General features: G+C 42.7%; 1 protein-coding gene across 4 annotated transcripts in view; it reads right to left on the reverse strand.

Annotated features, from left to right (window-relative positions):
* DDX31 (DEAD-box helicase 31) overlaps window positions 1-10740 on the reverse strand; it is a 47740-nt gene extending 37000 nt beyond the window's left edge. The window contains exons 1-13 of one of the 4 annotated variants that reach the window (XM_030461149.1): window positions 10415-10740; window positions 8672-8925; window positions 8411-8486; window positions 7887-7930; window positions 7403-7473; window positions 6939-7003; window positions 6072-6116; window positions 4501-4542; window positions 2732-2796; window positions 1842-1961; window positions 1339-1445; window positions 552-787; window positions 40-138 (exon numbers count right to left, since the gene is read on the reverse strand). In XM_030461149.1, the coding sequence (XP_030317009.1) occupies window positions 40-138; window positions 552-787; window positions 1339-1445; window positions 1842-1961; window positions 2732-2796; window positions 4501-4542; window positions 6072-6116; window positions 6939-7003; window positions 7403-7473; window positions 7887-7930; window positions 8411-8486; window positions 8672-8925; window positions 10415-10483 (1293 nt within the window). In that variant the 5' untranslated portion in view covers window positions 10484-10740. Of the gene's footprint in view, window positions 1-39; window positions 217-551; window positions 788-1338; window positions 1446-1841; window positions 1962-2731; window positions 2797-4500; window positions 4543-6071; window positions 6117-6938; window positions 7004-7402; window positions 7474-7886; window positions 7931-8410; window positions 8487-8671; window positions 8926-9915; window positions 9940-10414 lie in introns of those variants that run through there. The other 3 variants (XM_030461146.1, XM_030461147.1, XM_030461148.1) reach the window with 3 other exon arrangements.
* Window positions 10741-10749: the final 9 nt, after the last annotated feature.

A 10749-nucleotide genomic window follows, 5' to 3' on the forward strand; every position in this document is an offset into this window, starting at 1 on the left:
GAACAAAATTGTGTGTCCTGACATTTTGAGAATGCTTACTTCCTGTTCCATGTTGCCGTGCAGCCGGAGAAATTGTAAGTGAGCAGAGGAGCCAGATGAACATCCAGGTTGTTCTGACTCTACCCCTCCTGCAAGGACCTTTAGAAGAAGCACATAGTAGAATTCCACTTGTTCACAGCTGGAGAAAAAGATGATCATCTTGTGGTTTTTTTCAAACTGCAAGAAAAACAAGAAAATTGCACATGACCATTTCCACAGGCCTCTCCCAATTCCCTGATCACTGTAGGATCTGGGTGGCTTCCACCACCAGGAGAGGGTTAGGAGTTTGACACCAAATACTGAGCCCACAAAAGAAGTATGAGTAGACACTGCACAGGTATCTCACTGCCAGCATGAAAGACACAACAGCATCTCAGTTTCCTGTGTCTCTCTGTACAACAGATGCATTTCAAAGCCCTGGATCTAATCCATGTTATCCTTGACAGAGTAACAGATAAAGGAGTTGGAAAGGGCAAAGGGCTACCTAGTCTTATAAATGCATACAGTCTCACCTTGCATTTCTCCAGGATAAAAGCTGCTAATGTGACAAGCCTCAGTTTGCTGGGGACCATCACAACATACTGTTTGAGCTTCTCAGGAACAGCAAAGTTTTCCTGCTCCATGCAGCTGGATGAGCTACTGGTTTGTTGATCTGCTTGTGATGCTGGTTTGAGTGTCTTCTGGATGTCATCTGCTATGGAAATTCTGACAGGATCATTCAAACTGATATCAGCCAGCCGTGTCACTCCTAAAGCACAGAAATTGAAAAACACCAGGTCCAGGCTGGGGAGTTGCTGCAGAAGGGGATGATATAATCACATAAAAAACCCAAACAACTAAAACAACTCCAGTGAAGAGCAAAGAACTAACAAGCCATGCCTCAAACACTGACAAAACACCTCCACAAACTTCAGACTTCTCAGGACTTAGCCCAGCTTAGTTGCTGTGTACTCCACCAAAAGCATAACAAGAAACTACTTTGGCCAACTGTGCTATTTGACAGTACAAAAATGTCTTGACCAGTCAGACAGCCTTTGGCTGCTTTTTAACTAGGTATGTGGAAAAAATACAACCTTCACTCTACCAAGAGTAGAGAAGTCATGAGGAGAGTAGGAGTCATGGTGACTTTGCTACAGAGTTTGAGGCATATGTAAGACCCCTGTGTATACACTGATAGAAATTCCAGTTGTGAAGGACAAGTGTCATCAGTCCAAAGGAATCAACAGGCACTACTCCACCTCTGCAAAGGGCTTCAGGTTGAGTTTCAGTTGAAAGACCCCCCACCTCTCTACAACCTACCTTCTGTGAGGGTGGCTGAGAGGAGGACGTTCTGGCGTGCTGCTCTCTCAGCATTCAAAGCATTGAGTATCACAGCCACATCCTTCTCAAAGCCCAGGTCCAGGATCCTACAGAAACAGAGAGGTACTGAAAGGTGCTATAAGAGAGGAATGAGGAGAAAGTCTCAATAATACACAAGCCCATTAGGAACAGGAGAAGTGCTAGAGCTGATCAGATCTTTGGCTCATCCAGCTTCATGTTCCATCTCCAACTTTTGCAAAGGTCAGACATGCCAGAGGACACTGAGAGAATCCCTGGGATGAATAATTGTACAATAATCTCTCCAAATGGGACATTTCTTCCTGATCCCAGACATTTGGTGCTTGGTAAGGCCACAAGGCACAAATGGGCTAAGATCATGGACACACCCCCTCCCTCGTTGTTTAAAAATCTGATGAATTTTGATACAGAGAGGATGACAATTGTTACAATTGCTTTCTGTATCTAAGCACTTGGAAGGTTACCTGTCTGCTTCATCAATAATCAGCCACTGAGTGTGACGGAAATGAATGCATTCTGTAGACTTGATGTGATCCACCAGGCGACCAGGAGTGGAGATGAGGATGTTTATCCCTTTACGTAATCTGTTTAAATAACAATAACAACAATAACAGCAACCACAACGACAATAATAGAAACAAGAAAAAAGAAAGTAACTCTGGAATGGGGACTCGGAGTGAGGAAATGGAAGCTACAGAGATAAAAATTGTGACCATACTAAAATTAGGAGGGACAGCACTTTCTCACCGAGTAGAAACTGAAACTTCTTGCATCCTTGATCATCACTGACACTCAAGGAATACTCAGTGATACAAAGTGGAAAGAAATACTAATAATATTTTAAAAGTTTTAAATACCAAAGCTAAGTTTTCTTTTCTGAGTATTTTTCTTACTGTCAAGAGTAAACTTCTTTTTCTGTATGCTTATATACAGAAATGAAAATTCCATTTTGGATTACCAGCTTACAATTCAATTCTTGAGAAGGGAAAAGAAAGAGATTTTTAACACCAGGAAATCTTTTCTCCAGAAAGCAATATCCCCCATAACAAATACTGAGACAGCACTCAGTGGTAAGCAAATACAGGTGTTTGTCAGAATAGAAAAAAAAATACTGACACAAGAGATCATCTTCTCAGAAGGCTCATCAACATTTTAGAAACAGATCCAAGTGAGGGAAGTGAATACTTCCTGCTGACCCAGTCCCTGTGTCTGTGTCAGATCCAGGGGGATCCCTGCTTGATCCAAACTCACAATCCTCCCTCCCAGTAAGAAAAGCACTCTAAAGAAGAGTAACAGATAAAAACAGTGTAGAACAGAAGAACACAAACTATGATTTAAGAAGCTGGCTTCCTACCTGGCTTTTTCTGATTTTCTCTTTTCTCCCCCCATCAGCACTCCAGGCACAATCCAGGCAAATGGCTACAGAAAGGAAAATCAAGACCAATACAGACTCTTCTTATAAAGAGACAGAGCCTAATCCAAAACTTATGTTTCTTGGTAACAAGAGAAAGGACTAGAAAAAAAATCAGAACTAGGGCTGGAAGCAGTGTGCATCTGATTTGATCTAACAGACACAGCCTACATGCACCCTCTCACCCACAGTTACTTACAAACAGCACCTCTAGTTCTAGCCATGTAACTTCCTTCCCACACAAGGAGACAGAAATGCAATAATTTCTGCACCACCTCAAATCACATAGTAATAATTCTTTTCTTTCTTCCTGTGTAGCCTGCATGTTCAAAGAGAAGCTACAATGATATTTCTTCATCTTGACTTCAAGAAATATCTTCCTGCAGCCAAGAAAAATTTAAGAAAAACAGGACCTGTCAGTTTGTGGCTACATACACAGACCTAGATGCACACAATCACTATGTCCATGAACATTAAACATCAGTCTCAGTGATACTGGCAGTTTATGTCACTTATTCCAACTCTTCATTGATCCAACACTGCCCAATATTTACAGGGGAGATAATCAAAGCACAACACTGCCATTGCCTCACTGGAGGGGAAATGCAGGACAGGAGCAGAGCAGAGCTTGCAAGGATTGCACAAATGTGTGACTGGTAAATAGGCTTAAGTTTGCATGGGTCACTGCTTGCCAGAAATGCTCCCAAAAAACAGTTTCTACAAAGAGTTCCTTTTAGAAGTTTAAATTAAGGAAGATGTCTAAGCAGGATCCACACAATGTAAACTCAGCAGCTGGTGTAAAAGGAATTGCAGCAAGAGCAGCTCACCCAGCCTTCTCTCTCAGTAATAATGCAATTATATTGCACCCTCCTTTTGTCCAAGGTCCACTCAAAGCACAATCTAAATCTTTTGCTTTGGGTCACTATGACAGTTTACACTGCACGTGATGGTTACTACACATTCTAAGTAACAAAGAAAAATTAAGGGGAAGTCAGTCCAGATTTCATCTGGTGAAGGACTTCAAAAGTCCATTTGTAGGAACTTCTGATTACTATGAAAGAAGACTGAAGTATTTTAAGCTTCAGCATAGCACACCCAAATTTTAGTTGGTAATCCAGCACAAAAACAGACTTGGGAAGTGCCTTATTCTTTAAAGAAAAAGCAGAGAATGGAGTGGGACTGTAGATCAGATAAATGATTTAGATACCTCTAGCCCCACGGTAAGATACTCTGCTTCAGTGAAAAGGAAGGCACTATCATTTAATGATTTAAAAAGCCTTTTAATTTATCCAGCCATTCAACTGGCAAAGCAATTCACCAAGTTCTACTCCCCCTCTGAAACCCATCTGTCTAGTATTAGTTTCAGTGAAACAGTACTTGTCATCCTGAGAGTTTCTATTCATAATTCAAACTGAAACAATGGTAGGTGCTTCTAAAAACAAACTGTGAAAATCAGCTATGCTTATTTATAAAAATATGTGGAAAGAAGGTGCCATAATTAACCACTTAGTTGTTCACTTAATAGTTTTAAAAATTGCTAAAGGGAAATCACACTTAAGCTCACTTAAAGACAAACATATTTATCTTTAAGGAGCACATATATTGTCAGGTGCTGGATTTCCTTAAACATCCACAATCCCCAGAACTGAAGTTGTTTAGCATCTTACAGCAAGAGGCTCGAGAAGTAAGGACACAGAGCACTGAATTCTTACCTTTAGCAGCTTCTGCATTGTATCAAAACTCTGGAGTGCAAGCTATAAAAATCAACAAAAGAAAAGCAGCTCTGAAAACATCCCTGGACTACAAAAATAGACTACAAGCCCCTTTGGTTCAAAATGTAACATAATCTAATTATGTGTATTATCAGAATACTAAAGACAGCCTTTATTTTTATATTAGAAGGTGTGTATTATTTTATTATCTTGCATAATCCATTTTTTATCGTATCTGGACCTGTTGAAAAACATCTCTACTGGTTCAACTCCACAAGACAGTTCTCAGGACAAGACAGACTTCTGATGACTTCTGAGAATGCCCCAGGAGAAAACAAGCTGAAGCCAGAAAAGTTTTTGATTCACTGGAAGAGTACAAGGGAAACAGCACAATTTTTGGATTGAAAAAACTATGAGAAGAAAAGGCAGTCCAGAGGCAGGCAGGGCAGACCACATTATTCCCTCACCTGACCCATGGAGTGATCATACCACTGGATCTTTCTATCTTGCTGTTTCCCAGTCAGCAAAAGAGATGATATGTACAGAGGTTGCAACCCCAAATGTCTGGTCAAGAGGAAGCATTTACCTGTTGGGTTCCCTCTGCTGTCTGACAGCCTTTTCTGCTGGCAATGAAGACAACCAGGAAAGGTAATGGTGTCATCCTGACTCATCCATGGAATGAGTATGTGAGCAGGGCTTGGATATGGGAGCAGAACTGTAAGAAATGCTCTGACTACACATGCTATGCACTATTATTTGCCAAGGCCTCAAGAAAGGCCACCACTTTCATGACAAAGTAATACCAACTGCAATGACAAATTATCTTGCTAAACACTCTCAATAGCAGCCCTTTAAACAAGCTTAGTTTCCTACATGCTTAGTATTCATACAGCATCCTAGAGAGGCAGTAAGTTTGCTGCTGTAAAAATTTAAATAGCTTCAGAGCATTCTCCTTCCACACAACTGAGCTGAGATATTGCACTGCAGGTTGCATAAAACATTGTGCCCCAAACTAGGTATCTGCAATCAATTCTCCACATGGAAGTTATTATCATTTGACATACAAAACCCAGAAGTTGATACTCTCCTCTGAAACTGCCTTTGCAATTGCAAATAATGTAAATCAAACAGGAGAGAGTTCAGTGGAGAAACTGACTATTGGAAGCCTCATCTTCAGTATTCACTTATGGATTTGAAAAAAAGGCTTTAAAAGTGAAACGTTTGTATAAACCCACACATTTGCAAAGCTGATTTCAGTGGTTTAACTGTTGCCCCCTGGGTGAGCCAGGAAAACTTCTCCCTTTCACACACTGTGCTACACAGTTTCTCCAGTCTTAATTATTTGCCACTGCATGAGGAAAACTTAAAGAGATTCCTGCTTTCTTTTTTTGGTATGGCACTGAACAAAAACGACAACATGCATCTAGAGGGCAAACACTCTAAGGACAAGAACTGAACAAAAGGTCAGACAGCATTTCCTAATATAGTCCCTTGTGGACCCACATTGACACACTAAGAATCAGTGCTCAAACACAGATTCAGACAGACCAGAAAGAAAAAAGATGATTTACCTCTCTTGTTGGGACTAATACAAGTGCATAGGGCCCATCACTGCGCTGCAAACAGAGAAGACAAGAGCTCCACTAAGAGTAACATAGCACTGACACACACAGCCCTTCCAAGTCCTGACAAAGTGGATCTGTAGGGTTTTAGCACAAGTTGCTACACAAATTTGGGGAGCCTCCCCCTGCCAGCTTAAAAAAAATATTAAATCAACAGTCTTTCAAATATTAGTACTGCATTACCTTTGCTTCACCTGCTCACTGTCACACCCAACAGTTCACTCCCAAACAAATTGTTTCACTCTTGTATTTCTGAGCTGCAGAAATACTCTCACGTTTGATGCACAGAAACAAACTGGAGGTAGCAGCTGCAGAAAGTAACAATACAGGGTGGGCTGGGAATTTTTTAGCCCATAAGGAAAGTCAGGATGATATCTCTCTCAGAAAATGCACAGATGGCAGATCTGCAGCAGCATGTTCTGGTCAACCAGATGATCCATACTGGGAGCAATTGTCAATCTCAGTCAATGTCAAAGACTAGAAACTTATCACTCCTGAAGACACAGCAGTAACTTTTGTTTTCAATTCTCCAAGCTTCCAGACAATTACCTTTTCTGCACTCTGCCTTCTCCAAACTTAACAATTTAGATTATTTATTTGCTGTATTGGGGAATGCATAACACTGCTCGTGTATCACAGATGATCATCTGTGTCTCAGCAGCACAGGAGGATCACATAAACCACATGAACAGATAAAGGGGAAAAGAGACTGCCTAACCTTTCATGAACAGACAGTGATGACTACAAGCTGAAAGCTGGATTTTATTTATAACAATCAATATAAAAAGTAAATATTTTTAATTCTGTTGCACCTACCTGTATTTTGGATTCCATTCCTTGCAAAGACTGTACAAGTGGAATCCCATAGGCCAGAGTTTTACCTTTTTAAAATGAGAGAAAATTGGAAGACTTTCCATTAGAAGAAAGCAAGCAAGTGGCAATTACAGCAATCCACCAAATTAAAGTACCACTCATCCTACCATTCTTAAACTGAGGTAATAAGTCTGGAAAAGTTTTAACTAAGCAGAAAGTTTCCAGAACTGAAGACTGATGGGCAATTCACCAAAGGGTTAAATTAAAAAAAGTGGTGGTATACAATTAAGAGGTCTAAAGAAAAATCCCCACTCATGCAAGGAAATGAGACATTCAGACAGCTTGCTGTAGAGCAAGCACGTAAGTTTGTAAAGAAAGAGGATGAGCTGCTTCACTCTGCTGGCCTCCTGGATCTAGGATCCAATTTAATAAATCCAAAGGAAGGAGATTGACAATTAAACACTGACCTGAACCAGTCTGAGATCTCACTAGAGCATCTTTGCCTTGCAGGAGCACAGGAATTGTTTGCTTCTGAACACTGTGTGACAAACAAAATGGGTTAGGAAGTATGAGCACAACACAGGAATGAATCCTGGAAGTTTTAACATCCAGTGACACATGCTGTTTGCTCCAAATTCTGCATATTCATCTCTGCTGTCAAGCTGGCTCAGTGGAGGTGACTTCTAAGGAAAGTCACTGGATAGGCATCAGACGTAAGAATTTTATGATACATGTATGAAAGCAGAAAGCAGGACTCCAAGGTTCCACCTTCAGCTGTGACAATCCACATGCTGTGTAAATTAAAATTATTACTCACCCCAAATTTTGAAAGCAACAAACTCTATGGCAAAGGCAGCTTCACAGGTACTGTGGTCTTCACAATCCAATTACATATAATGCCACAATTATGGATTACTTTAAGGGGCAAGGTCTTCACATAGATTTGCTTACCTGGTCATGCTACTCATCTTCAGGACGTTGTTTATTGTGGAGATCTAGAGAGAGATAATACACAGCAGTAACCAGGCTGCACTGCCAAGCTCTTCCTTTAGTTTCTTTTTGTAATAAATACAGAAAAAACCCAGAAAGCTGATGTTTATTCTCTAAGTTGCTAGTCCTGGGCAACTGGATGTAAAAGTTCCCGGGTCCTCAAAAAACTTGTTAGTTCATATCAGACTCACACCATTGTTGGCACATCATGAAACGTGTGATTTGTTAAAACACTGCCCTCTAAAATATTTTTCTGTGATTTTTTAGTACTACAACTGCAAACAGTGAAGGGCACTGTGACAGAGTGTTGGAAGACAAGTCAAAACACTGGCCAGCAAGTTGAGCTAAAAGACTACACCAAAATCAGGCAAAGTATTGGCAAGTCTGTCCCAGTCACCAGGAATAAAGGTGCATCTCTCAGGTCTTTAACCTGCTTCCCACCCAAAAAAGAATGTTTTGAGGCACACAGCCTTCCTGCCACTCACCAGATGTGGATGGAGGTCCAACTGGCTAAAAGAATCTGTAGTGAAAACATTTTCTTGCACCTGCTGCACTGCTTTCCTGAGTTGGGGGACACAAACAAAGCAAAGAACACGGTGTGGTTAAGAATTGAATAATACCATTCTATTTAAACAGTAATTAAACTATGTGTTCCCAGACACTGATTTGCCCAAAGAAGGGCAAAGATTCAAGACGGTGAATTTCAAGGCATTGAAAGTTTTTTGTCTCCCATTTGTCCAAAATACCTGTGAATTTTGGGGATATCAGGGTTGTTTCTAAAAAGGCTGGATGTCTTAATGAAAGGTTTGCTTTTCTGGCTTTCATTTTGCTTGTCAGTCAATGGCTTCTTAGGAGGAGGTTTCTGTGATGAGCTCCCCTTCTCCCTGATGTCAGCTTCTGTAGAACATTTCTTGAAGGTGTTTATTGCTGGCTTATGTTTACGTTTCAAAGGTGGGTTTCCAGGTGGTGACTGGAGCTTTCGTTTCAGAGTGTTAGACTGCTTTAACCAAACAAACCAGACAGCAAGGAATAATTAATGACTTGGAATTAAAAACACAGGATCATGCTGAACATAAACACCAGCACACAGGCAGATCCCTTATTTTTTGAATCCTCTGCCCCATGACTAAAGAAACTAAGTTTGAGTTTTGCAGCTAGACAGTTCCTATCCTACCAGATTTACCACCATGACCTGAGACCTCTGAACACGACTGAAATAGAGAAATCTAAATTCATATATAGTGCTCATCAATAAAGGATTTCATAGAGTCTCTCCAGTAACTCAGCAGAACACTCTTAAAAAAAAACAATCTCTCTCAAAAGCTCTGCAAATCTCATGATTACATTAAAACCACCCCCACAGGCTTCCTTCTTCCTGTGGGCAGGAGGGATGGCCCATACTTCACTACAACTTATGCTTCTCCCAACTTTCAGCATGTCTGAGCTCTTTATTTTTTCTTGCTTCAATCAGCTTATTGAACGAACTTTCAAACCATCTTAAGAAAACCTTTTGCTTTCTCCATATCCCTCCAGACACAGTGAAGAAGAAAATTAAATTAAACTCCTTTTGTTCCCAAAGCACTCTCATGTTCCCCAGCCTTTTTTCAATGAACTTGTTCTCCCTGACAGGATTGTGAAACTCCTGAGAAGTGTGAAATGCCAGCACAATCTTGCCCCTCTTTTTTAGCTCTCCTCCCTGCTCCTGATGCACACTCTGATTTTCTTTGCCCTCCTGTGTTCCACACTGTTTTCGAGCTCTATTACTTTTTTCTTCACTTCCTTGGCAGCCAACCAAAAACCCCAACCTCCTGCCACCAGCATTCACTGTCAGGAAAATGATGGTTGTGGGGACTCACTTCAGAGTACCCAATATAACCAGGGGGAGCCCTGGCAAACACTTCATTAACTCCCACAGACTTCCCCAAGGTATTTTAAGTACGATTTTAAAATTAGGAATAACTGAAACAACTCAGAACGACTCTGACAATACCCTTAACATCGAAAACAGCTCCTTAACTTAATTCTTGTTCTTATTTATGAGGGAAGCCCCTGTTCCTGCAGCTCACAGCATTCCCACCATCACCAGTTTACTCTCAGCAGACCCCCACCCCCGGCAGCATTTCAGAACATCTCGAAGTGAGGCAGAGGCCTCTCGGAGCCTCACCCAGCTACAAATTAAACCAGAAACCACTGCCGAGGCCAGGGAGTGCCGAGGCCAGGGAGTGCCGAGCCAGCCCAGTGCCCCATTCAAAGCCACCAGAGAAGCTCGGACCCGCTCTGTACCCAAATCCCCCCGCCGAGCCGGTACCATCCCCTCCTCTCGGAAGGAATAAGCCAAAAGCTCCATTTTAATAACTTTTTAGACATTACTCCTCCCCGCGGCTCCCCGGGCCAGAGCCCCGCCTGCAGCCCGCACCAGCACCCGGTTCCCGCAGCACCCCGGACACAGGGTCCCTCCCCAGGCTCCCGCATCTCCCGGACACACGTACCCCTCTGGAAGCTCCGCGACCCCGCGGCCCCGGCCCGAGGTTGAGTAGCAGCGTCCCGTCCTCCGCCATCCTCCCGCCGCCTCCCGCAGGGCCCTGGGGCCGCCTCTGGGGTCACACTCGGCCCGGGAAGGCGGCGAGAAGGCGGTCGGGGAACTCCAAAGGGAACATCCACTCACTGGCACCGCGACTCCGACCGCAGCCGCCCTACTGCGGGGGTTCGGGAGGGCTCGGCGGGTTCGGTCCTACCCGCGGAGCGGCACAGGCGACGTCGGGGCAGCCCCATCCCGGCCGGCGGGGGCTTCGGCAGCGGCAGCGGCAGCGCATGCGTGTGCGGG

This window comes from Calypte anna, chromosome 17 (genome assembly GCF_003957555.1).
Source record: "Calypte anna isolate BGI_N300 chromosome 17, bCalAnn1_v1.p, whole genome shotgun sequence".
Lineage (NCBI taxonomy): Eukaryota > Metazoa > Chordata > Aves > Apodiformes > Trochilidae > Calypte > Calypte anna.